Below are 27674 nucleotides of genomic sequence, written 5' to 3'. Positions count from 1 at the left end.
TGACAAAGGAGTACTATCAAGATGATCTCCGATGACTCTGTGACGCAGTTCGGCGCAAAAGACCAGACTTGTGGACAGCGAAAAACTGGCAATGCGTCATAACAACATCCCCGCACATTCATCCCACTTGATCCAAAATTTATTGGCCAAACATGGAATTACAGCCATTTGCCAACCTCCCTATTTTCCAGGCATGGCTCCTTGTGACTTCTGGTTGTTTCCAAAATTGAATACACCACTGAAGGGCTCCCGTTTTGAGAATAGAGAAGAGATAATGCGGAACACAATGATGGAGCTGAACACCATTCCAAAAGAAGACTTCCAGAGGTGTTTCCAGCAGTGGAAGGATCGATGGGCTAAGTGTATGCAAGCACAAAGGGCCTACTTTGAAGGTGATTAGGGTCCCAACCCCGTTAGGTATTTGAAATATTTTTTCTGGCCATAGGTCGGATACTTTTTACACAGGCCTTGTATCTCACGATCTCTCATGGTTTCTCGGTGAAACTGATCTCCACTGTACTCTCTTGTGTCCTGCAGAGTTGCTGTTTCCATTTCATGCATAATATTTCAAGACCCAGCTACTTTCTTCAGGTGCTGCAAGTACTGCTGTTATGTGTCCTCTCTATCTGGTTGGAGACCAGGCAGCAAGTACACGTAACAGGAAAACTTGCAGCACCTGAAGAGGACAGCTGAATCAGTCATCGAAATATTGTGCATAAAATGGAGGCAACAGAAGAACACTCAGAAGAACACTGTTAGTATTTATCTACAGTGGTAACACGTGGAGTCTATGCACTGAGCTGTAGTATGTGCTGAGGCATCTGTCATCAACTAAAAGTAAAAATTCTTCTGTGGGTGAAGTGGGATGTCCAGAAGGAACATTACAGTTTACAGTTAAATTTGAAAGCAAGCCACATGTCAGGCATTTCCTATCTATGGGTAGTAATCAAAGATTTTGACAGCAGGATTATCATTATGCACCCCTTTCTGAACTGCACTCAGTTTTAATGAGTAATGAAGTAAGAATAACAGTGTAATTTTTCTGGCAATTATGAAAATCAGCCCTTCTGATTTCACATGTATTATTTACGAGCCATGTTCAGAAAGTAAGTGTACTATGACCATAACAGGCAGTGGCTTTTTGAGGGGTGGTAACTGACAAGGGAACATTCCCTAGCACCAGTAAACGATCTTGATGAAACTGTGTGTGTGTGTGGGGGGGTGGGGGGGGGGGGGGGAGGGGGGGGGGGGGGGGAGATAATGCAATATGTATTTTCTTGTTTGTGCCCAATTTCACCTTAAAGGGTAAAATACACCCTATAAGGTAATTTGTCATATTGGGTTTGAAGGGAACATTTTAGAAATGGTTATATATGAAAAATGTTTCTATATGAAAGTTGATGTGTCATTAATGGTCTTGATAACTGTATGATCGAATTTTGTAATAATTTGAAATTTTTCAAAATACCACACAACCATTAATGAATTTTGAAAAAGAAAAACTTTTGTTACATCATAAATTAAAGAAGCTTTCAAGCAACATACATCCATGTGTAATAAAGCTCGTCTCTGAAATGCCATTTTTGCAAAATAAGCTATACACAATGTGCTGACAGAGTATTTTCAACATACCTAATTAAAATATAAATATCTGTTATTAGTATATTTATTCTACAAGTTAAATTGTTATTTTAAATTTTACTTTCTTTTTCCTTTTTCACCATTTCACACATGTCTATTACATTAATTGAAAATAATTAGTAACTCATTATGATGATACAAAATCATTATCATTATTTAATCTGTAAATAAATGCTTAAAAAATAATGTTTCCTTACACGATGCACATAAAATGAAAGCAATTTCTTCACATAATATACACGATGGAAAACACAATATAAAAAAAAAAAAAAAATTGTCAGGATTTCAAACTGTCGCAGGTGATCCTCTAAATATCCTGATTTTTATCAGCCACATTTCAGTACATTGGCAAGCCTGGACAAAAAGAATTGACTACATACTAGTGACTGCAGCGTATTTATATTGTTTCTCAAGTGGAGATTGACATCAGAATTGTTCATCAGAGCAAGATCTGAAAATCTTGTCAAAGTTTTTCCAACATCGAAAGCGATATATATCTCATTTGCTGTTGAGCCCTTGGGGATCACCAGGTGAACAAGTTCCATGTCCTCAGGCGTGGTGCTCTATACGGTTCTTTCACACTGACAGCCCTAAGAATCTACCAAATCTACAGATGTTTCTCACTCACTGGGAAAGAAAACATCTTTCAAATACTTTTCGATCTAGTCAGCCATTTGATTACCAGATTTTGATGCTCTTATGAGAGCATCTGGGGCTTCAAAAAGAGATTCTCGAATTCTCAATCCAACACATTCTTTTAAAACTATGAAAAGGTGGGTAGTCAGAAAGAAAAAATAATTTTGACCTTCATATCCGAGGACAATAAACTTATTCATCTGGTGATCCCAAAGGACTCGACAGCACAGGTACAGACTTGGTTCATATATGACTTTTGATGTTGTACGAATCTTATGAGAAGATTGTCATATCTAGTTCTAATGAATGATTTTGATGTCAGTCTCCATAAAAATCTGGTACACTTGCTTTGTGAAGATGCCTTGTATAATAAATGTCTTTAAAGAAAATATGTACTGTGATGCTGTAGTTAATACATCTAACTCAAACAAAGAATGGAAGGTCCAGTATGGAGTAACAGTACAGAAAGGATAGACTGCTACTCACCACGAAGAGGATATTGAAATGCAGACAAGCACAACAACAAAAAATTACTAGGAATATTTAAGTTTTCCTACAAAGTCCATCCTTTGAGCCTCTGGGCGCTCAGGCCTTAGTACCTGGAGACAATAGCCATTCATGTGAGAGTAGTTGTTGCTGTTGTTGTTGTTTTTGTTGTTGTTGTTGTTGTGTGAGAGTTTTACTTTTGATGAAGGTTTTTATCTGAAGGCATAAATATTTTTAGTATTCTTTTTTGTTTCTACTATGTGTGCATTAATGCCTCCTCTATGAGGTAAACAGTTGTCTACAATACAATTGTGGGTGGACATCACATATTATTTTTATGGAATGCTTACCATGCAATGAAACTTACTTTCTTAAAGATGAATTATGCCAAAATATATATGACAGTACTGAGGGGAAATAAGCAAAATATGTTATCTTAATGATTTGTTGTTTTCCTCCAAAACTTTCAACGAGAAAATGCAACAAGCCTAAATTTTGTTGTTAAGAACCTATAAAATGTTTGTTATTTCAATTTAAATCCTCATGAATATGCATACCTAGGAAACCTGGAAGGTTCTGGTGTCCTTATTATCCCTTACCCAGTTTTAAATTTGTTACTGATGTTATACCTGTTGATGTGTAGAATGAAATATACATTTGCAGAAAACCATCTGATAATTCTCTGAACATATTCTTACAACTTCTTCTGTTGCTGTAGGTTATTATCCAAACAAAAAAAAAAAAAAAAAAAAAAAAAAAAAAAAAAAAAAAAAAATCTGCAACACTAATTAATTCTGCACGATTATGTTACACGCAAGTCCATTTACATATATGAGAAATTTGTACTTGTGACATGTATATCACCATAAAAATAAATAACTAAATAAAAGAAGATTAAGGTACAAAATAGAAAACCACTATTAATATTTTTGTGCGTAGTTTTCAAGCTAACAAAAAAGTAATGTCTCATCTACACATTTACGGAAAGAGTTCCTCATATAGACCAGGAACATTTTATTCTACAGCATTGAAAAGAAAATTCTGTTAGTAACTTATGTTCTCACCTCCATATCCATCCACACAAGATAGTCTCCTTGCATTTTAAGTCGTTCACACATTCTCTGGGGTGATGTCTGATAAAAAGCAGCAGTTGCAGACGGCAGATGACCTGAAAATAAATCATGATTCAAAATTTATTAACAGCTAGAAGGAGCCGTAAAGCTTACTAACAACAAACTATAAGCAGTGTTCATTTACTCAATTTGACAGTTATTCAGAACAACAAATATCATTTGGGAGTATATGTACTGGCACGTAACTGGAAGAAATACCAAGACGCTGTGACAAAGCAAGCTGGGATGATTTTACTTTCCCTCTTGTTTTGCCATCTGCCTCCTTAAATTCGTTTTTTCACTTTTTACGATTTACCATTAAGATACGTGAGTATAATCTGCATTTTCATAAAAGACAAAGATTGGCCCTTAGTTTAAAGAATATAATAACAAACCTAATTTTGTGCTTAGTTTTACGTATGTAATTGATTTTCTATTTTATTTTGACTGTGCCTAGTTAGTATCTTTTGTTATAGAGTGACATCAGTAATTGTTTTGTAAGTTAAATTCTATTATTGACATATAAACAAATATAAATTCTGTACTAACTATAAACATTTGAAGGAACAACTAATAATATTCTTAAAGGATTTATTTGGCTCTATTCGAAAACATGTTAGCAAAGCCAGCACTTAATTCCACAGTAATTGACAGTTTTGTCAAACATATTGTTTACATAATTACATATGTTAGTTTCCTTGTTTAAACAAATAATTCGGGTTAACCCTTGCAGTAGAAGAAACTGTTAAAAAGACACAATTTTTTGATGTATGTAGTTAATTTAATGAGTTAAGATTTAATTGTAATTTCTGTAAATTTAACTACGAACAATGTGTAGTTTCAGTACCTATTATTGTGAAAATATATAAGAGCCCAGTTGTGGATCATGAAACAGTCAGTCCACGGCCAAGTTTCAGTCGAGGAACCTGTGTTGGTTAGAATGACAACAATGCATCAACTTAACAGTGTAATAAGTGTTACACAATTAGGCCATATGTTAAAACAGTGACAGTGTCTGCTCCACACGTACCTTTCTATTCTTCAAGAACTGCTCATAGATGTTCAACAGGAAACTACTGTAGCAGTATGTGGATGTTAGCCTGCAAACTATTAATGAGGTTTACGGGAAGTTAGATCAATAGTGCACTGGCCGTATGTAACTGTGTATTATTGGGGGGTTATGAAAAGTGAAAGTAAAAGACTGTGAAACGCAACTGTGCATCTGTCGGCTACATTATGTACAGTAGTCAGTGTCAGAATCCGCAACCCATTTTTCAGACAGTGTAGCAATGGAGTACTTTGACACTGAGGACACCAAAAGAAGAAATAAAGCAAGCAAACTGCTATGTAAGGTGCCTTGAGTGAGAAGTATTGTACGTAGCCACAAACAACAAGGACTCGCAAACTTTGAACAGTAAACTCAACAGCGGTTTACAGTGCAGTATAACAGCAGCCAATCAGCGAGCAGGTTCTATGGAAGCAGCCGCTGAGTACAGGAGCAGCCAATCAGCATGCAGATGGACACAGCTGACCGGAGATAAATCGCATTCGGGAGGACGACGGTTCAATCCCGCGTCCGGCCATCCTGATTTAGGTTTTCCGTGATTTCCCTAAATCACTCCAGGCAAATACAGGGATGGTTCCTCTGAAAGGGCACGGCCGACTTCCTTCCCTAAACCGATGACCACGCTGTCTGGTCTCCTTCCCCAAAAAACAACCAACAACCAACTGGAAATAAACAAGACGCCTCGCCGAGAGCCTTACACTTTCTGGTGACTTTTTTAACTGTCCCCCACGAACGTCTCTATGTCAGTCTATTTTTACCTCCATTTTCTCCCATTACTCTGTTTTATGTTCCCCTTTTTTATTGCCTTCTGTATGTAACATTTCATTCTTATTTTAGTTGTCATGTCACTCGGCTGAAGAGCGGCGGATTGTGTCGCTGACAGCCCTCCCCTGCCCATACAGGGCAGGGGAATGAAATCACAATTAAAAAAAGAGCCTTACAGCTTGTTGCAGCCGTGCAGATGATGAATTGGATGACAACTGCTGCTGCAGCAGCAGCAACAGCAGCAGGATACGAGTGATTGAAAAATAATGTATTTCATAGCAAAATCTGTTTTGTATTTAGTGATACATAATGAGTGACCTTAACGAACAAGACAGTGTGTCTGAGAACAAAGCTGTAGTGCTTAAGTTTTTAAGTGAACAGAAAGACCTAAGTGGGACTGTTTCTGTAGATGCTAGTAATTATAAATCAGATATGAATGTAACTTTGAATCATGGGGGTGAAAGTCCTATTGTAGATGAAATGATAGAAGTGTCATCTACATTGTGTGGTGGTGTGAGCGAAATGGATGAAAACAGTACTGAAGTGGGTGAGATCATTAAGATTAAGGAGGAGGAATCTAGTAGCAAAAGTCAGCAAGGCAACAGTTTATGGCAGATGGAAATTTGGAAGCGATGTGAAGGCAAATTATGAGTAGTTTCAGTTGTTTGAATAATATGAGTATGAAAGAAGACATTAGTGGTATGGAAGATGACATTAGTAGTATTATAAAAGACATTAATGGGGTGGAAAAGAAAACTGATAGCGTTAAAACTGACATGGTTAGCTTCAAGGATGAACTGAAGAAAGAAATTAAAAAGGAGATTACAGTAGTCAGCTCTAATCTTTCAGAATTAAATAAGAAGTTTGAGGAAGTAATGAAAGATTGTGGTGAAAATACAGGGTGTTACAAAAAGGTACGGCCAAACTTTCAGGAAACATTCCTCACACACAAAGAAAGAAAATTGTTATGTGGACATGTGTCTGGAAACACTTACTTTCCATGTTAGAGCTCATTTTATTACTTCTCTTCAAATCACATGAATCATGGAATGGAAACACACAGCAACAGAACGTACCAGCGTGACTTTAAACACTTTGTTACAGGAAATGTTCAAAATGTCCTCCGTTAGCGAGGATACATGCATCCACCCTCCGTCGCATGGAATCCCTGATGCACTGATGCAGCCCTGGAGAATGGCGTATTGTATCACAGCCGTCCACAATACGAGCACGAAGAGTCTCTACATTTGGTACCAAGGTTGCGTAGACAAGAGCTTTCAAATGCCCCCATAAATGAAAGTCAAGAGGGTTGAGGTCAGGAGAGCGTGGAGGCCATGGAATTGGTCCACCTCTACCAATCCATCGGTCACTGAATCTGTTGTTGAGAAGCGTACGAACACTTTGACTGAAATGTGCAGGAGCTCCATCGTGCATGAACCACATGTTGTGTCGTACTTGTAAAGGCACATGTTCTAGCAGCACAGGTAGAGTATCCCTTATGAAATCATGATAACGTGCTCCATTGAGCGTAAGTGGAAGAACATGGGGCCCAATCAAGACATCACCAACAATGCCTGCACAAACGTTCACAGAAAACCTGTGTTGATGACGTGATTGCACAATTGCCCACACATGGTGATTGTGAAAATTTAAAATTTGATCACGTTGGAATGAAGCCTCATCCGTAAAGAGAACATTTGCACTGAAATGAGGATTAACATATTGTTGGATGAACCATTCGCAGAAGTGTACCCGTGGAGGCCAATCAGCTGCTGATAGTGCCTGCACACGCTGTACATGGTACGGAAACGAACCGGTTCTCCCGTAGCACTCTCCAACATTACCTTGTACAGCAGCAACTTCTCTGACACTGACATTAGAATTATCGTCAACTGCACGAAGAATTGCCTCGTCCATTGCAGGTGTCCTTGTCGTTCTAGGTCTTCCCCAGTTGCGAGTCATAGGCTGGAATGTTCTGTGCTCCCTAAGAAGCTGATCAATTGCTTCGAACGTCTTCCTGTCGGGACATCTTTGTTCTGGAAATCTGTCTCAATACAAACGTACCGCGCCACGGCTATTGCCCCATGCTAATCCCTACATCAAATGGGCATCTGCCAACTCCGCATTTGTAAACATTGCACTGACTGCAAAACCACGTTCGTGATGAACACTAACCTGTTGATGCTACATACTGATGTGCTTGATGCTAGTACTGTAGAGCAATGAGTCGCATGTCAACACAAGCACCGAAGTCAACATTACCTTCCTTCAATTGGGCCAACTGGTGGTGTATCGAGGAAGTACAGTACATACTGACGAAACTAAAATGAGCTCTAACATGGAAATTAAGTGTTTCCGGACACATGTCCACATAACATCTTTTCTTTATTTGTGTGTGAGGAATGTTTTCTGAAAGTTTGGCCATACCTTTTTGTAACACCCTGTATAAAGAAAGTAGAGCAGAATACTAATGAGAAATTAACATTAATGAGTAGTAAATGTGTAGAAGAGAGAAAGATACTTTGTGATGACTATAGTAGGAGGGTGGAGGAGCCTGAAAAACGGTGTAAAGATGAAGTAAAAGCAGCCAGGAAATTTTGTGCTGAAAACAGGGTTAAACTTGTGAACCAAATTATTTAGAAACAGAAGTAGAAACCAAGTGTGCAGTAGTGGTAGAGGAAAAAATGTTGAAAGTAAATAAAAATGTAAATTCCAAATTGGCTGAAATGGAGAAAAAGATGGAAGAGGTATAAAATCAAAAGCATAGAGTATGCAGTGTCCCAAACAGTCCTTCATTTGTTAGTTGTAAAAAATTTAATAATTTTGAACCGTATGGGGAAGTGCATCCACTGGATTTCATTAGGGAATTTAATGATTTGCCTGAAAAAAGGTGAGGAGGAACTTATTATAATAAAATTAAGTGATGAAACAGCGTGCTTTTATGTTGCACAGGATGTCCAAAGTGTCAAAATGGATGTTAAATTTTTAAGAGAACATAAGGAAGTCAGGTGTTTTGTTTTGTGGTCTAATACTGGAAACAAAGATCAACTAATTAGCCAAATATTTGAGGACTGTGGAAGTGACAGTGGGTCTGATTCTGACAGTAGTTGTAATGATGATAGCAGTGACGAATCCAGCAGTGATGAGGATGAGGTATTTGAATTTATAATAATGATGCCCATGTGGTAACTAAAGAGAGGATAAACGAGGGTAATGTTATGCCTAATGAAGAGTTAGAGTTTGAAAGGGGGTAATGAGGAAGTGATTGATTGATTGATTTCTTTATTAATCCATGTACCAATTTACATTGTGTGGATTTCGTCAGCAAAATCATATACAATACAATATACTTACAATATATACTTACAATTTATACACGTAAAATTAATATTTATACACATTTTTGAGGTATCTTACATTAGTTTTATATCCTTATGTAATTTTCTTGTAGTACTGTACAATTCTGGATTTCATATTATAATTATTTCCTCATGAATTACAATGATGCAGGTTACCTTAATTACACTACATATTTTAATTCAGATAGTCTGTTACTGTGTAATAACTTTTATTTAATAAAAAAAAATTAGTTTTGTTTTGAACTGTCCAATTGTGTCGATATCTTTTATATTTTGGGGTAATTTATTATATAATTTAACGGCATTGTACAACAAGCTCTGCTGAGTTTTAACTTTATTTTTCCTCTCTAGATGCAGATGGTATTGGTTTCTAGTTTCATAGCTGTGTACTAAAGAATTTTTCATATAGCAGTCAATATTTTTTTTACATACATAATACTTGGAAAAATGTATTCACAGGGGACAATTAGTCTGTCAATTGACTGTCTCTGATAATCAGTTTGGCAAGCAGGATGATAGTTTTTCCAGGGAAAGGATTAATGAGGATTTGTTGTATGAAGAAGAACACATGGCAAGTAAAATGTCAGTGCGGCATCCTGTAATAACAGCAAGGGTACAAGGTATACATGTGAAGTGTTTACTATACAGTGGTAGTGATTTGAATGGCATGTCACAAGCATTTTTTGAGTCAATTAAGAACACAGAGGGTATAGTAGTAATACATGTTTCTGGAACAAAAATTAATAGTGTTACTGGTAAGCTATCAAAGAGTGTGAAACAAGAGGTACTATTAACTGTGGAATTGGCGAGACAGCTGTTGAAGGGCAATTTCATGGCAATTCAAAATACCAGCATTGATGTAACATTTGAGACTATTTTTTTGTGCAAATAGAATGTAGGGGGTTCAGCATCCTGAGTTGGATTCATTATGTGGGGATAATGCTTACCCCAGCTGTCTGTCTCATTTTCCATGTTTCCTGAGGCAGTCAAACTCTTCTATTATCCTATCTGTAGTCTATAAGTGAATCACAAACATTCTGTCTTCGACTTTCATGTAATTTGTGTAGTAGGATACTTAAGTTTAGGAATATGCTAGAAAAAGTATGTTGTGTCAGTTATAAGTAATGCAAGAAAAGGTGTCAGCATATGTGGAGGATAATTAACATCTGAAGTAATAAGCTCATAGGTGCAGTAAAGAATCATCTTGAATACGAGATATTAATATTAATTGCGGTGTAATAGAAGTGTTTGTGTTCGGTGCACTCAGTATATGAAGATAACTAACTACCCATAGAAATGTGTCATGGTACAGTCTCTTCTAAAATTAAGGAATTACAACTTCAAACATAGTTGCCTGAAGTAATGTGTGTGGAACGAATAAGCAAGGTTTGTATGTATATCACGATTCAGCCCAGAATTTCAAGAAATTTGCTAGAATACAGTGAAATAATAGTTTTGCTGAGTGATATTTTTGTCTGAGCAATAATTAAAGTTAAGTTTGCCTTTGCATAAGGATCTGTTACTGTGGAGTGTTTCTGAGTAGCATCAATTGTGCATTAAATAAGCAGAGCAGGTGTTTATTTATTAGATAAAGAAACAATAATGAAATAAGAAAATAATGAATAATGTTAGGGTGTTAAGTGTTAGGGAGTCTGTCTTTGCAGTAAGGATATTTTCTGAGAATTCACTCCACCAGTTACCTTTCTCACTTAGTTAAGTAAAATAATGGAACTGACAGACATGATTGAGTAATGAAAAAGATAACTGTATACAAACAAATGTGTGGTGTAACTGTATTGATGATCTAATTTTGAACTAGGCAACATTGGCTACTGTGTATATTGTGCAATTCATGACACTTAAGCTGGAATGAGAGATTAACAGAAAGAGCAATATTTTTGTGAGGTACAGCACATGTAACACTACATCATTGGGTCTACAGATTGTCTAAAAACTTCTATTTGTGTTCTGAGGAATTATGAGCTTAAAGTGGTAATACTGGGATGAAGAAAAGTAATTCTCCTGATTAACTGATAACTGTGATGCTAGACTCATGTGGACATTCAGACAGGTCAACTATTTGGTAACATTTTATGAGAATTTAATTTTCTGCTTGAACGAGAGTAGTGCTCAGAGTTGGGTAGACAAGTGGGGCTACGATTTGGTACAACTTCCATCCCCTTAATTTTGAGTTGAGTTGTAATTAAGTTATGTGATGGTGACTATCCTTTATTCATAATGTAATGATTAGTAAATCTATGCTACTGCACATCTTGAGTTTTTACGATTTTGCAAATGGGAAAGAAACAAAAATCTTTCAAGTTTAACCAGTTTCAGACAGTTATGACTTTGAGTCATGTTTTGTAGTGTAATGTGTACTTGATTTTAAATTTTTATTAGCCCACACCTTTCATACTACAGTCAATTTAGTGTAATTATTGTAATGTTATAAGAACCATGTATTTATTTATGATGTAATGACTATATCATTTGTCATTAATTTTAAATGTTTTTTTCTTAGGCTAAGTTAGAAGAAAAAGTAAGTGTACTAAAATAGGGTATTTCGTCTAATTTTTTCATGTACTGTGGCGGAGGAGAACCACCTCCAAGGGAATTAATTGCAGTGCATTTCCTAACTAACTTCCACTTGGACCTGTTGAAGGCATGGAGAGCTTCATGAGAAAGTGCGTTAAAGCCGATTGAAAAAGTGGAAGTGCTTGTGAAAATTACTAAACATTGAGCAAGTGAATTTTTTTTGTCCACACATGAACTGCAATGCGCAGTGTAATTTAACTCTTTGCTGCCCATGAGGATTAATTTTTTTGCTAAGCAAGACAGGACTTGTATCAAATTATATGTATCTTATATGTATATAATCATCACTTACCCAAAAAGGACATCACGTATGATGAAGATGCCTAAAATTTTATTAAAAGTGTATCTTGTAGATGGTTTGTACAAATGTATGATACACTACTTCAATATTTTGTATGGAGATTTTTATATGGTAACTTCATATAAGTTAAAATTTGAAAACACGGATGTAGTATTTCTTTTTCTGTAGATGTTAAACCCAATTTCTGGTGTCACTTGTGTTCACTGAACTGCCCATTTAGCTATTTGCAGTATCTATCTCGTCAATCTAACGAGGGGGTGATGTGACGAAGCGAGTTGGGATAATTTTACTTCCCCTCTTGTTTTGCCATCTGCCTCCTTAAATTCGTTTTTTTCACTTTTTACAATTTACCATTAACATACGTGAGTATAATCTGCATTTTCATAAAAATGAAAGATTGGCCCTTAGTTTTAAAGAATATAACAACAGATCTAATTTTGTGCTTAGTTTTATGTATGTAATTGATTTTCTAATTTATTTTGACTATGTCTGGTTAGTATCTTTTGTTATAGGGTGACATCATCAGTAATTGTTTCATAACTTAAATTCTGTTATTGACATATAAACAAATATAAATTCTGTGCTAATTATTAACATTTGGAGGAACAGCTAAGAGTATTCTTAAAGGATTTATTTGGCTCTATTCGAAAACATGTTAGCAAAGCCAGCACTTAATTCCAAAGTAATTAACTGTTTTGTCAAAAGTATTGTTTACTTAACTATATATGTTAATTTCATCATTTAAACAAATAATTCAACTTAACCCTTGTAATAGAAGAAATTGTTAAAAAACACAATTTTTCGCTGTATGCAGTTAATTTAATGAGTTAAGTTTCAACTGTAATTTGTGTAAATTTAACTTTGTACAATGTGTAAGTGCAGTACCTATTATTGTGGGGATATATAAGGGCCGGTTTTTTGGTCACAAAACAGTCAGTCCATGGCCGAGTTTCAGACGAAGAAACTGTGTTGGTTAGAACGACAACAATGCATCAACTTAACAGTGTAATAAGTGTTACACAATTAGGACATGTGTTAAAACATTGACAGTGTCTGCTCCACACATACCTTTGTATTCTTCAGGAACTGTAAACATCGTGGTTGAGCTTTTGCTGCTCGTAGATGTTCAACAGGAAACTATTGTAGCAGTATGTGGATGTTCGCCTGCAAACTATTAATGAGGTTTACGGGAAGTTAGAACAATAGTGCACTGGCCATATGTAACTGTGTATTATTGGGGGCGTGTGAAAAGTGAAAGTAAAAGACTGTGAAACGCAACTGTGCATCTGTTGGCTACATTATTTACAGCAGTCAGTGTCAGAATCCACAACCCATTTTTCAGCCAGCGTTGCAACCCAGTACGTCGACACCAAGGACACCAAACGAAAAAACAAAGTAGGTGAACCGCTACAGTGCCTAAAGAGGCTTCTCCAAGATATCTGGCTATCAACATGTCATAACATGGTGCTGCACGCAGCTGTAGAATAAATACTTTTTTGATATTAGCTGCACTGCCCCAGAAGATTATGCCACAGGACAGTACCAAGAGAAGTGACACACATATCGGCAGATTAACAAAGTGAGAGAGATTTCAAAATGTCAAGCAGGCAGAACTGAGCTGTTCAGTTAACACATCCACACGCTAGTACTGCCTAACTTTATTTATCCATCTGGATTTATTTATCCATCTGGATGACTAAGAATTTCATACTTGGAGCTGCATCCAGTGCGCGCCCATATTTCTTATCCTTTAAGTCATTTTCATTTCCTTCGAAGTCTCTTGGTCATGCAGCCACATGGATTGGTAATAGTAGAATAAATTTTGGACAGAATAATGTATCACCATTGCGGTTATTCCTGCTAACATCCTCTGTCAAAGGGTTTGATCAAGAGGGTTTAAAGCACAACATTCACTGACAAAACCTAAGAACACACATGACTCTTTGTTTGTTTGGAACTACACAATTAAAAATCTTAACACACAAAGCTGTTTGCTGTGAACCGGCTTTAAGCCTGTTCATTCTCTTATCTGTATTTGAATATCTTATACTTTTATCAACATCTCATATCAGTTTCTACACTTTCTTCAATGCCTTTGGTAAGCCATTTATCTAGGTCAAAGACAGCAGTGGACCAAGTACCAAACCTTGTAGGACACATATTTAATGTTTCTCTTCTCCATATTTAGTTTTATTACTGTAGTATAACTTGTTAATGTGAACCTATGTTCCATGTTGTTAAGATGATGATGATGTTGTGTACACCCTTTATAGTAGCTCATCACATTATCCTACCTGTGCATGTCGCCTCATCTCTGCGTAATTAGTGTGATGCGCAAAGGCTAGACAAAAATACAGAAACACCAAGAACAACAACACATTACCACATCTAATATAGTGTAAGAAAACTGTTGGCATTCAAAATAGCTTCCAGTCATTTCAGAATCGATAAATACAGGTTCTGTTTGGCTTTCAAAGGAATCTTATACCCTTCTTCCTGCAAAATAGTGGCAAGTTCAGGTAACAATGATGGAGGTGGATGGCTACCACACGTCCTTCTCTCCATGGTAGAATAAAGAGCTCAATTATATTGGCATCTGGTGACTGTGATAGCCAGGGGAGACGTGACAACTCATCCTCGTGCTCACAAAACCATTCCTGGATGATACAAGCTATGTCACCAGAAGCTCTGTCATCTTGGAACACAGCATCACTATTGGGGAACAAACAATGTACTATGGGGTAGACTTGATCAGCCAAAATGCTTATTTGATAGCAGTAATGTGACATGCAGAGTACCCACGATGTCCATGGAACCCCCGGCTCCTTCCATTCTTGGGATGTAAATTTTGTCAGAATTTGGAAACAGTGTGAAACAAGACAATGACCAAATGACTTCTTTCCATTGCCGTATGGTTCAGGTTTTATGGCTTTGGCACCAGGTTTTCCTGTTACTGGCATTTGCATCAGTGATGAGTGGTTTTGGAATTCCAGCTTCTCCTACAATTTCCAGCTTTCGGAGCTCCCTTCATGTTGTTTTGGTGCTGACAGGATCTGTGAGTGTGACAAGCTGTTCTGCAGTGACTTTTGAGGGTATCTTCTTAATTTTCACCACAGTCCTCTTCAATGACAGTCAACACACAGTTTCATTCACAGTGTGACTTGTCTGATGTTTTTCTGCTTTCTTTGTATGTGAGATGAATCTTCTACACAGTCTCTCTTGACACATCAAATACTTGTTACTGAAGCACCCATTATATGAGCACCAATAATTTGCCCACATTCGAAGTCAATGAGCTCCGACATAATGCACTCACAGCTTCAAACAACACTGTTCTCACCATGACTGACACTTGAACACATTGAGGGCATTGCACAGGCGCAATCTGTGGTAAAATACAACAGGGCAACCTACAGGCTGGGTTAGCATCTGCATTCATGTTCAAGCATGTATTTCTTGCAGTGCTTCCATAATTTTGTCTATTCACTGCATATCTATTTGAACCTGTTTACTGCAGTCAAGCATGGGTCTTGCTCTACTATATTCACCCCCCCTCCCTTTCCCATTAGCAAGCTGCTTGATGCCTCAGGACTTTTCTTGTCAACCGATCAGTTTTTTTATATGAGTTGTGTAATAGATTCCATTTACGTCCAATTTGACTCAGTACGTCATTAGTTAGTTATTCATTCTAATTTTCAGCATTCTTCTATAGCACCACATTTCAGGAGCTTCTGTTCTCTTCTTGTCATGTATCAGTTGCTGAAGAGTAGCTGCAGAGCTTAGTGACTTCTTGGGTTGGTGTTACATTACTTGTGGTACAGACAAGAACTGATTGAAGATGGGTAGGGACTGTGTCTGTTGTGTATGGATGCAGGGAGAACTGGCCGCTGTCCGTAAACATCTGTAAGCTGTTTTGGCTGCAGTCCACAGGACTCAGGTTACTGCCATGGTGTTGGGGCACCTGAGATGAATGCTTTGGCACCTTTGGAGCCTATAGTGTCATCTTGGACACCTGATGCTGATGCACCTTCCAATTCGCATGTCGCAGACAGTTGATTGTCACTGACGAACAGTGGCGGGATCGTGGATCTCTGAATGGAATGTGACAGCAGGTACAGGCCACAAGGCTGCCCCTTTACACCTCTAAAACAGTTTTGAGGAATTGCCCACTGCTGAAAATACACTGAGCCAGCACAGGATAGCTCACTTATTGGGACTGTAGTCAGCCTTCCTAAGAGGTATGAACAAGTGCAGAGGGTGGAATTGCTTATTCATTGTGAGCTCCAATTTTAGGCAAGTAATGGAGCCCCTAAGGGAAATTGTGTGTGTGTGTGTGTGTGTGTGTGTGTGTGTGTGTGTGTGTGTGTGTGTGTGGAGGGAGAGCTGGAGTTTACGAGTACTCAACAGTGAGATTATTAGGCACCCATGCACTTATTTTAAAAGAATGAGGATGAAATGCCTAAACTTGCTGTCATACAGTGAGGGGGGGGAGGGGGGGGGGGGCACCTGTAAAATGACACTCATTCACCCACTCCAACTTCACCCGCGTTGATCCAAACAATCACTATTTTACATGCCTTAAGACAATGGAGAAAGGCTGAATGGTCCTGTACCTGGGATTAAAATATAAGTAAAACGACAGAGAATATGAAAGATAGGCACAGGGAAAGTTGATCACTTATGAAAAACATTGGTGAGCCAGTCACCCTATTAACACATTAAGAGCATCACCCAAAGCCTTAAGAAACATGTTGGACAAATCATTAAACTTCATAACTCAAACCACATTCATTTAATAGTCACTTAAAATAGAGGGCAGATGTGTCGCCAAATCTGCTGCTGCCCTCTGGTATGAAAACAAAACACAGTCTAATAAAATGCGGTGCACAGTGATCTGTTCACCACAAGCACCAAACTTTGGAGGGTGCTCTCCCTGGGGTAAGAAGCCATGCATCGTAGGGCTGTGGTCTATGGAAAGACGAACAAGGAGGACCTCATTTTGTCTGCCTTGTCAGACGGAAATATGCCACAGTCACATTGTGGGCTTTACTATACTGAGCTTATTGCCTGTCACTCCCTATTGACACATGACTCTGTACCTCAACAGTGAGATAATAGCATGCACGTGGATGGCACACTGAACAAACTGAGGATCATGAGACACCTCCTTTGCTGCTACATCTGTCGTTTTATTCCCTGCAATATTCATGTGCCCTGGCGCCCAGCAGAAGGACACCTTTCCCAGCCTTTGTGAAGAAGGGCAGTTCAAATTTTCTCTTAGCCTCGGTGTAGATCAGTCTATCCAGGGTCCTGTACTCCAGGATTTTCCTTTCTTTCTGGAGAATCCTGCAGTCAGGCGAGCAAGGCGAGTGGTGCTCTCCGCAGCTGACACAGATGGGAGGCGGGGCACATGGAGTATTGGGATGTGATGGGCGTCCGCAATCATGGCATGTGACGCTGAAAGGACAGCAGGAAGCCATATGGCCAAACTTCCAGCACTTAAAGCACCGCATCAGGGGAGGGATATAGGGCTTTACATCACACCGGTAGACCATCACCTTGACCTCCTTGGGCAATGTATCGCCCTTGAAGGCCAAGACGAAGGCACTGGTGGCAACCTGATTATCCTTTGGACCCCGGTGGATACGTCGAACAAAATGTACACCTCTCCACTCTAAATTGGCATGCAGCTCGTCGCCGGACTGCAAAAGAAGGTCTCTGTGAAATATGATAACCTGCACCATATTTAAGCTGTTATGGGGCGTGATGGTTACAGAAACATCCCCCAGCTTGTCACAAATGAGTAACTCCCATGACTGGGCAGAAGATGCTGTTTTGATCAAGACCCAGGTCTCATTTTGGACTAGCCCTCCACCTCCCCGAACTTGTCCTTTAAATGCTCAACAAAAAACTGAGGCTTCATCTTCATTAAAGATTCCCCATTAGCTTTCTAACATACAAGGTACCAGGGTGAATAAGATCCGATGCCATCCTTAGTGTGATGTTCCTCCCATGGCGAGGCCAGTGAGGGGAACGATTTGGGGTCGTACTTCTGTGCGTTGAATTGAGCTCGTGATCACTTAGAGACTGCTGGTGTTTCACCACCAGCAAGAAATGATGGACTACGCTTCATTGCGTGTCATCTGCCCTGATGCCACCCACTCCGTTACCAGGGACCCTCCCCACAGGCACCACCCAGCCGCAGCAAAGGCCACCTGGCAGGAGGGCCATTGCCGGGAGTCCTGATGCCCCAGGGGGATAGGCATCTACCCCTTGGCATACATGGGGAGTTAACGGCACAGGCATCAGCAGAGCAATCCCTGTGTGGTCTGGGGGCTACAACCAACCAGGGTACATGGCGGCTCCACCACAACGGACTGGCTACTGTGCTGGATATCAGGTGCAAGTCCATGGTCATCGTCGACAATAAAGGCCGAAATGTGTGAAACTCCTTTTAGTCGCCTCGTATGACAGGCAGGAATACCTTGGGCCTATTCTAGCCCCCGGACCCACAGGGGGATAACCAACGGATTCCCCCTGTTTAGACTTATCTGTAAATACAGCTACATAGTTGTTGTGCTCATTTAAAATGTCATAAAATATAATATTAAAAACAGAAGCAGGAGTGCAATCTATCCTGTACTCCACTAAACATAATATTACTTGGTGCCTCTGCAGTAACCAGGGTGGCAGTCAGTTAAAATCACGGATTTGAGCTTGTATGTGCCCTACGCCAAGGGGCTCCAAAAGACACTTCGTGCAGATCCCAAATGGCCTCCTTGCCATGGACAATTGGTAAAGAGGCTTTCCATAAATGGACTAGCAACAGTATGGTATGGTGGAGAACTGGGGACGTGTACGCCTGACACACCATGAGGAGTTGCCATCAGATATTAAATGATGGTTAACCAGCTTCAGCACAGAGGCTGGGCAAGGGGGCTGGTCCTTAAGTGCTTGTGGCCAGCCTGATCCCTTCATGGTGTAATGCACCATTTACCTTCAGGCAAGAAGCTCTCACAAGGTTCACATAAAGGCACAGTGAAAAATAATGTTAGTATATTGCATCAGAATATCAGGGGATTAAAAAAAAAAAGTAGATGAGCTTCTTGTCTGTTTATAAGATTTAGAAACTGAGGGTGGAAAAGATGTGCTATGCCTGTCTAAACACCATATAGTCACAGGTATGGAAATGATAAATATAGGTGGATATAAGCTTTCAGCATATGTAAGTAGAGACATTATGGAGAGAAGAGTAGGTCCCATACATGTTAAGTCTGTCATAGCGTGAAAAATTTGGAAACTCAAAAATTTTGCATATGGCAATATATAGAATAATGTGAATGTGAGCTTAAACTAAATAATGGCACTTTTATAATTGTAGCCATGTATAGGTCCCCATCTGGAAATTTCAACTATTTTTGAAAAACTTGGATTCTTTGTTGTGCTATCTGTCAGACAGAGGAAAGCAAATTATTATTTGTGGGGATTTCAATGAAGATTTTCTGAAAGAGTCTGACAGTAAGCTTGAACTTGGAAGTATTAGTTTATTCTTTCAATCTGACATTATTTATTGATTTTCCTACTCAGGTGGTACAGGAAAGCAGCACACTGATAGATAATGTTTCCATAGACCAAGATAAATTTAATCAAATAAAAACTTTTCCTGTTAAGAATGGTCTGTCTGATAATGATGCACAGTTAGTTACAGTATATGACAAACCTCCATACAGTAATGAAAACAGTCCTCCAAAATAGTGCGTACTATTAATGATTTAACAATTCAAAATTTTAGGGAAAGCTTGCAACAGTTAGACTGGATGAGGTGTACAGGGAACACAATGCTAATTTAAAATTTAATCTATTTTATGATACCTTTATGAGTATATTTGAAAACAGTTTCCCTAAGAAAACAGTGAAACATAATTGTAAGAAACCATGTAAAAAGCCATGGCTTACTAAATGGATGAAAATATCTTGTAAATGGAGAAGGGAACTGTATCTTTTAGCTAGGAGGATTAATGATCCTCAAACAGTGAAACACTATAAGAACTACTGCACTGTATTAAGAAAAGTTATTAGAAACGTCCAAAAGTATGTGCATTATGTCCGACATTAGCACATCTGATAAGATTAAAACAATTTGAAATACTGTTAAAAGGGAAACAGGGCAATATAGAGCACAGGAAGACTGTATTTCTATCAAACACAATGAAAAGTTTGTTAACAAGAAGTCAGAAGTAGAAAACATTTTAATAACCATTTTTTAAGTGTTGTAGAGAAAATAGGCTCCAGCTGTTCATTACAAAATGCAAGGCAGTATATGGAAGAGGCAGCACCTATGCAATTTGATAAAATTGAAATTCAAACCACCTCTTCTTTTGAAATTAGGAAAATAATAAATTCATTCAAAAGCAAAAGCTCGCATGGAATTGATGGAATTTCAAACGGAGTACTAAAAGCTTGTTCCCAACAAATAAGTAGGATTCTCAGCCACATATGTAGTAGCTCACTGAAACAGGGCATTTTTCCAGATAAAGACTGAAATACACTATTATTAAACCATTGCATAAAAAAAGGTGATAGATCTGATGCTAACAACTACCACCCAATCTCACTTCTGACAGCTTTATCCAATGTTCTTGATAAAGTAATGTATTCAAGAGTAGCATCACATGTTTGTAAAAATGAAGTACTAACAAAATGTCAATTTCATTTTCAGAAAGGCTTTTCAAAAGAAAGTGCTATATATGCTTTCACTGATCAAATGTTAGATGCATTGAATAACTGAACATCATCCATTGGGATATTTTGTTATCTCCCAAAGGCTTTTGATTGTGTGAATCATGAATTTCTTCTAGATAAGCTTCAGTATAGTGGTATGAGTGGGACATTGCATAAATGGTTTAATTCATACTTAACTGGAAGAATGCAGAAGGTTGAAATTAACAGTACAGATGGTCTGCAAAAACCAGCAGAGTCCTCTAACTGGGGAGGTATCAAGAATGGTGGCCCACAAGGTTCAGTCTTGGGTTCCTTATTGTTCTTAATATACATTAATGACTAGCCACTCTACATTCATGAAGATGCAAAGCTAGTTCTTTTTGCTGATGATACAGGTATAGTAATCAAACGCAACAAGCAAGAATCAGCTGAGGAAATTTCAAATAATGTCTTTAAGAAAATTATTAAGTGGTTCTCTGCAAATGGACCCTCACTAAATTTTGAGAAAAAACAGTTTACACAATTCTGTACAGTATATGGCATAACACCATTGATAAATATAGTCTATGAACAGAAGTTTGTTGCTAAAGCAGAATACTCAAAATTTATGGGTGTGTGCACTGATGAGAAATTGAATTGGAAGAAACACAATGATGATCTGCTGAAACGGTTAGGTTCAGCTACTTATGCTATATGGATTATTGCAATTTTTGGTGATAAACATATCGGTAAATTGGCCTAGTATACCTATTTTCATTCACTGCTTTCATATGGCACCATATTTTGGGGTAATTCGTCATTAACAGAGAAAATATTCATTGCACAAAAGTGTGTGGTCAGAATAATAGCTGGAGCCCACACAAGATCACCTTCCAGACATTTATTTAAGGAAGATGGAATATTCACTGTACCTTCGCAATACATATATTCACTTATGGAAATTTTTCATTAATGACCCATCCCAATTCAAAAATAACAGTGAAGTACATAGCTACAATGCTAGAAGAAAGAATGATTTTCACTATTCCGGATTAAATCTCACTTTGGCACGGAAAGGGGTAAACTACGCTGCCACAAAAATCTTTGGTCATTTGCAAAATAGTATTAAAAATCTGACAGATATCCAACCAACATTTAAAAGTAAATTAAAAGAATTTCTGAATGACAACTCCCTCTACTCAATAGATGAATTCTTAGATACAAAGTAGTAACCGTAAAAAAGTAAAAAAGAAAATAAATAAAAAACTGATTAATTATTTTGGGTAAAGAAAACTTATGTTAAAGTGTCATGTTCCACATCATTACGAAATAATGTATTCATGATCTATGGAACAAGGATTAATGTATGTATGTATGTATGTATGTATGCGTGCATGTATTTGAATTTTTTGGAAAAGCATCAAATATATCCAAATCCCTGTTAAAAATTAGATTAATATATCCGACTACAAAACAGGTTTGTAATTCAAAATAACTAAAGTAAAAGAATACTACAAAGTTTACACAAAAACTTATTCCTTGTCAACCATTTACATGAAATCCTAAAACAGAAAGGAAATTATGGCAACAGTAATAAACTAAAAACTTAACAATTCATTTATAGTTTCTAACAAAAATAAAAAGTAACTGATTCGCTGCCTGTGTCTACATAATGTGCTTTTTTCTGCATGTAGACCCTGTAAACAGACAACTCAACACGAAAAATAAGAGCTCTCCAATCTCAGCTTTCATATTTTAGCACTGGCTATTCATAACGCTCAAACCAGGTACAATCCTCAATCACAACACCATTTTTGAGCAGAGTTTCAAAAAATTAGAATCAGTAGGAAAATTTTTTGTAGTATTCAACCCCACATTACTTTTGCAGCAAAACAGACTAAGTTTTCTTTCATTAATCCATTTTATTTTATATTTTGACTCTGCTTGTCTTTAAACATATAATGCAAAAGTACGAGGGAATATTAGAATTTCTCACTCTTTGTTCGATGTCTACACTTATTACTGGAAATAACAGCAATAAGAAACAGAACATCACTTATTTCAGGAACCAGTTATTTTCAGCAGTTTTAACGATCAGGTTAAACTGGACATGAAATAAACTGATGCATCTGGAAAACGGTTATTTCAACTGCCATCCCTAGTCCCCAGCTCAGATACCCCAGGGTAGCCCGTACCCAGCTAATGAACGCTGAGCCATTAAGCGTCAGGAAACAGCGGGCAGGGTGAGAAAGAAGATCAGTGTCCACTTTGTTTGCTTTCCAGGGGCCTTGTCCAAGGTCTGGAGGAGGGTCTGCACCCTTCTGCAAATTGAGGCTGATGTAGGCACGAACGATGCTTGCCGCATGGGTTCAGAGGCCATCCTCATTTCCTACAAGTGACTGGCTGCTTTGGTAAAGACCGTTAGCCTTGCCTGCAGGGTGGGAACAGAGCTATCGTTTAGCAGCATCATTCTCACAATCAATCTCGGTTGGAGCTGAGTGGAACGCTTAAGCTAGAGGCTCAGCAATTCTGTGATGATCTTTTACGTGGATTTCCTGACCTCAGCTATTGGGCGGAAAATTGTTGGATCCCCCATGTAAGTCAGGCGTGTCCCACACCAATGAAGTGGCTACTAGGGTAGCGGAGTATGTGTGGTGTGCACAAGTGGGGTTTTGGTCAGGCGAGTCCCACACCAATGAAGTACCTACTAGGTTAGCAGAGTATGTGTGGTGTGCACGAGTGGTTTTTTTTTTGAGACAGAGAAATCCCTCCACAGGCACGATAAGGTGCATTCCAATTCCAGGCAGGGTAGCATTTGTCATAATAGTTCAGAGAAAGAAAATGTTAATATAGTGGCAGTTTGCTGCAGGAGTGTCATTGGAATGGGCCCAGAACTAGTCTACTTATAAATGGTAACAATTCCCAAACAGTACTAGGAACATAAAGCTGTCTGAACCAGATGTTAATAGCAATGAAATTCTAAAAACCAACTGGAATGTATATCACAAAGATAGATCGAACACTGGTGGTGGAAGCATGTTTATAGCCACAAAAAAATACAGTAATATCTAGTGAGCTTGTTATAGATTCTGAATGCAAAAAAGGGAAAAATGTTACCTGGAATGACTAGTGTGACACTCACTGATATGTGCCAAAGGTACCACACAAGGCAATGCACCTCACTTGCCAATGAAGAACTGTTCAGGAAGGTAGTTCAGGTACTATTGCATGGTGGTATGTTTACAACAGATGAAGTTGATTCCAAGATATATCTACATCATTTCTCACTGGCAAACGATACATGAACTTCTTTTCTATCACATGCATCCACTTGTTCACCTACAGTACGCTGCAGGTGATTTGTACTTTCAGCAAGACAATGCACTATTCCTGAGAACTGTCCACACTCATGACAGTGGTGTATGACCCCCATGACTCTAGACATTAATACTGTGGAGCCCAGCTGAGATGCCATTGTCCACTATGCTGAAAGTCTTGTGAAAGCTGTACAGAACAAGTACTACTGTGCAAATCTAGTTCACAGAGCTCCTGCACCATATCTGCAAATCCTCCTAATATGAGAGATCCCTCAACTACCCATCTGCTTAGGAATTACCACCCCATTCCTGGAATGGAACAACTTAACCATATCCTCCATCAGGCATTCAACTGCCGTTCAATGTGCCCTGAAATGGGCGATATCCTTCCTTCCTCACTCAAAGTGGTTTTCCTTTGCCCACCCAACCTACAAAACATCCTGGTATCTCTTTATGCCACATCTATTCCCTACACCTTACTATACATGGCATATCTGTATGAAAGACTCAGGTGAAAGACCTGTCTCACACGCACCCAACCACCCCATCCTATTGCAGTCTCCCCAGGGGTAGTGCACAGCAACAAGGTAGTGCCACCTGTGAAAACAGCCTTGACATACACAAAACTTTGCTTCGATTTCTGAACAGCCTTTTTACATCTGCTTGATGACCAACCAGAAGAACATTGTCCAAAAACTTAAGCAGTAATTTCAATGTTTCTTATGTGCTAGTCTACCACTCAATGCCTCCACCATATAGTGAGCATTATCTTGACACTCTCCAGCATTTGTATTCCATCCATTACTTTCCAGTGCCGTATTAATGTTACACCTTCAAGTATTATCACAGATTCTCTCAAGTTTTTGCTAAGTTATGGATTCTACTGTGTCTAAATAATGTTTATTTATTTGTCCTCTGACTGTTTAAGGCACAGTGCAAGCCTCACTGATAACTTGTTTTTCAATCTACCTACCGTTAGTGATTTATATCTTAAAAGGATAACATAAGGTAAATCTAAACAGTCAAATATTAACAGTAACATCTGCTTACCAGCTGGATTTGAATAATAAAATAAGAATACTGTCAAAATGGTTAGTGATAGGTAATATGGGAGAGTACAATAGTATGAGATTCATACGGCAGATTGTATGGATGATAAGTTAGTTTACAAATGACATGTTCTACATCACAGAGTAGCTGGGGTCTTGGTGACCTTCCTTTCCTTTTTAATCTCCCCAACCTATCCTTTCCCCCCACCCTGAGCAGGAACCAACAGTTCCAAAGTTGGCGGATGGTGTCACCACTTACACACTCTTTGATACGTGTGTATTGACAGCACCAAACATTTTGTTTCCTGAAGGTAAGTAGGCCTACTAGCCTGTAAATCAGTCTAATAATTCTATAGTTTTCTTGAATGAATTTGCCTTTGATAAAATGTAGTAATAAATGCAATATCCAAATTACTAAACTACAGTCTTCTTCATCAGGTAAACTAAAAGAATACAATTATTGTATAATGTCAAGTGCAATGCACTGCAAGGTTATGTGCAGTGAACTGTAAAATTATGACTGATTGGAAAGTTACTGTGTGGTTCATGAAGTGCTTGCACAACAGCAAATGGTCACAAATGTAGACCAGAAGAAAATGCTCACTGCAATCAGGTGAAAGATGTCTGGTTTAAGGAACAATAAAAATTCAGCTGTCTACTCAATATTAAAGGAAACTTAAAACAGCTAAGCCTACATCTCAAGGGAAGTTGTACACCAACATAAAACTAAGCAAATGAAACAGACAGATATGCCCACAGCTAGATTAAAGAAAACACATTCTAGTTATGAATACCTGGGCATAAAATAATTTAATACTTTACCTTTACAGGTATATCATGTCTCATTTAATGACTTTCAAACAAAAAATGAAAAATGAGTGAAAGAAAAGGCTTTCTACAATATTTTAGAATTTCAAAACTGTTCTAAAGATGATCTGAGATAGTAAATTATTTCTAACTGTAAACTATGTTGTATTTGCCTTAGTATGTCAATAATTTATTTGATACTTCTGTATATTATTTTCTATGTACTGCAAAATTATACATATTTTATGTGCCTTGTATTATTGTCAGTATGTGTACTGTAACAATGTCAACAAAACATATTTGTAAAATATATGTAATTTTCCTACGACGACATCCATTGCATAAAAATGCTCAAAGCTGGATCAAAATAAATAAACTGCCTGGCGGCTGCTGCCGCTCAAGAAACGAAACGGGTTACTTACAAACTCAGAGGAAGTACAGAATGTTACAATTTGTAGTCTTAAGGTAAAGCCAGACACCTACAACGTAAGCGGTGTTTCAATATGCATATATTACTCTCAATACGTTCATCGGATATGTGTCTGTTGTTTTCAAGACAGATTAGATTAGTACTTGTTCCATATATCATGAATATGACACTTCGTAATGATGTGGAACGTGTCAGTTTAATAAAAGGTGTCTGAACAAGATATTACATTAGACAAAATATTACATGACACTCAATTTCTTTTTAAAACGAAGGTTAGAGTGTAACACCTTCTCGACAGTTTCAAAAATGGCTTGATCAGATTAGATTAATATTTGTTTCACACACCATGAATACGACTTTTAACAAAATTTGCTTTAAACTATATAATTCAACGTTCTCTTTTTTTCTTTTAGTATTTGTGTGATTACTGATATATATAAAAATCAGCTAGTGAGTGGAAAAAGTTGTCATTCAGTAATTACTGTAATTAGTTATCAAATGCGCGTTAAAGAGGGAGGTAATTGGAGGAGACTGTTTTAACACATTCTGCCAGTTCAGAAGTCGTATATAACATACAGGTTTCTTACTTAGTTTTATTCTGGAGCGGCCAAAGTACTGAAGAACTGGTTGAAATGCGGCGTTATACAGGCGTCTGCAATACATCTAACGCAATTCTTACTGAAAACGTCCGATATATGAATCTTCCTGCTAAACTAGAGCGCTTCTCCAACATTATAATCAAAACACACTTACTATACACCCTCTGCCCTCAAAAGCCCCTCATTATTTTGATCAACATTTACGGGCTCGCAAAATCTTTGTAATTCGCGCGAACTATGAACCCAAAAGCAAGTGCATGTCAGCTAACACCTCTGTTGTTAAGAGCGTAATCCTTCGTGTACTCAGAAATGTGTGGCTTCTTCTGTACAGTGTGTGTCCACTACCAAATAAACATCTGCAAGAGCCTTGCACGTAAAAACAACCCCAGTCTCCTGGCTAGTTGAATTCCGCAAGTTTCGTCAACTTGCAGAACTTAGACCCCATAGCTTCTGCAAGTTGTAGTGGACACAGTTTCTTGTATCTTGCTCAAGTAATTGCCAGTTACAAGAAGTTTTTATCAAACTGGCAGAAGTTTTGTGTGTTCAATACTCGTGCTAAATGCCAGTGTCGAAAGGGAGAATGACGCAAAGACAGATGGGCCGAATCAAATATAGCATTGGGACCCCTAAACATTTATCAATGATCACAGCAGCCAAACAACTGCGAAATGAATTTACCGATTACTTTTATGTTGGTAATTTTTACTTCAGAAACATCTAATCATAAATGAAAAATTTTTTCTTCACCATCCGCGTTCTGCCTTCATTATTTGAAAGGCATCTTCAGAGGCTAATTTTGTAGATGCTGATT

General features: G+C 38.0%; 1 protein-coding gene across 3 annotated transcripts in view; it reads right to left on the bottom strand.

Moving 5' to 3' along the window:
• Window positions 1–27200, bottom strand: part of LOC124594766 (oligoribonuclease, mitochondrial) — a 68551-nt gene extending 41351 nt beyond the window's left edge. Inside the window, exons 1-3 of one of the 3 annotated variants that reach the window (XM_047133154.1) lie at window positions 26852–27200; window positions 13030–13132; window positions 3828–3931 (exon numbers count right to left, since the gene is read on the bottom strand). In XM_047133154.1, the coding sequence (XP_046989110.1) occupies window positions 3828–3931; window positions 13030–13057 (132 nt within the window). In that variant the 5' untranslated portion in view covers window positions 13058–13132; window positions 26852–27200. The remainder of the gene's footprint in view (window positions 1–3827; window positions 3932–13029; window positions 13133–26851) is intronic. The other 2 variants (XM_047133155.1, XM_047133152.1) reach the window with 2 other exon arrangements.
• Window positions 27201–27674: the final 474 nt, after the last annotated feature.

The sequence above is a fragment of the Schistocerca americana genome, chromosome 2 (genome assembly GCF_021461395.2).
Source record: "Schistocerca americana isolate TAMUIC-IGC-003095 chromosome 2, iqSchAmer2.1, whole genome shotgun sequence".
NCBI classification, from domain to species: Eukaryota; Metazoa; Arthropoda; class Insecta; order Orthoptera; family Acrididae; genus Schistocerca; species Schistocerca americana.
The sequence above is the reverse complement of the archived record's forward strand: the minus strand, read 5'-3'. Positions and strand labels throughout refer to the sequence as shown.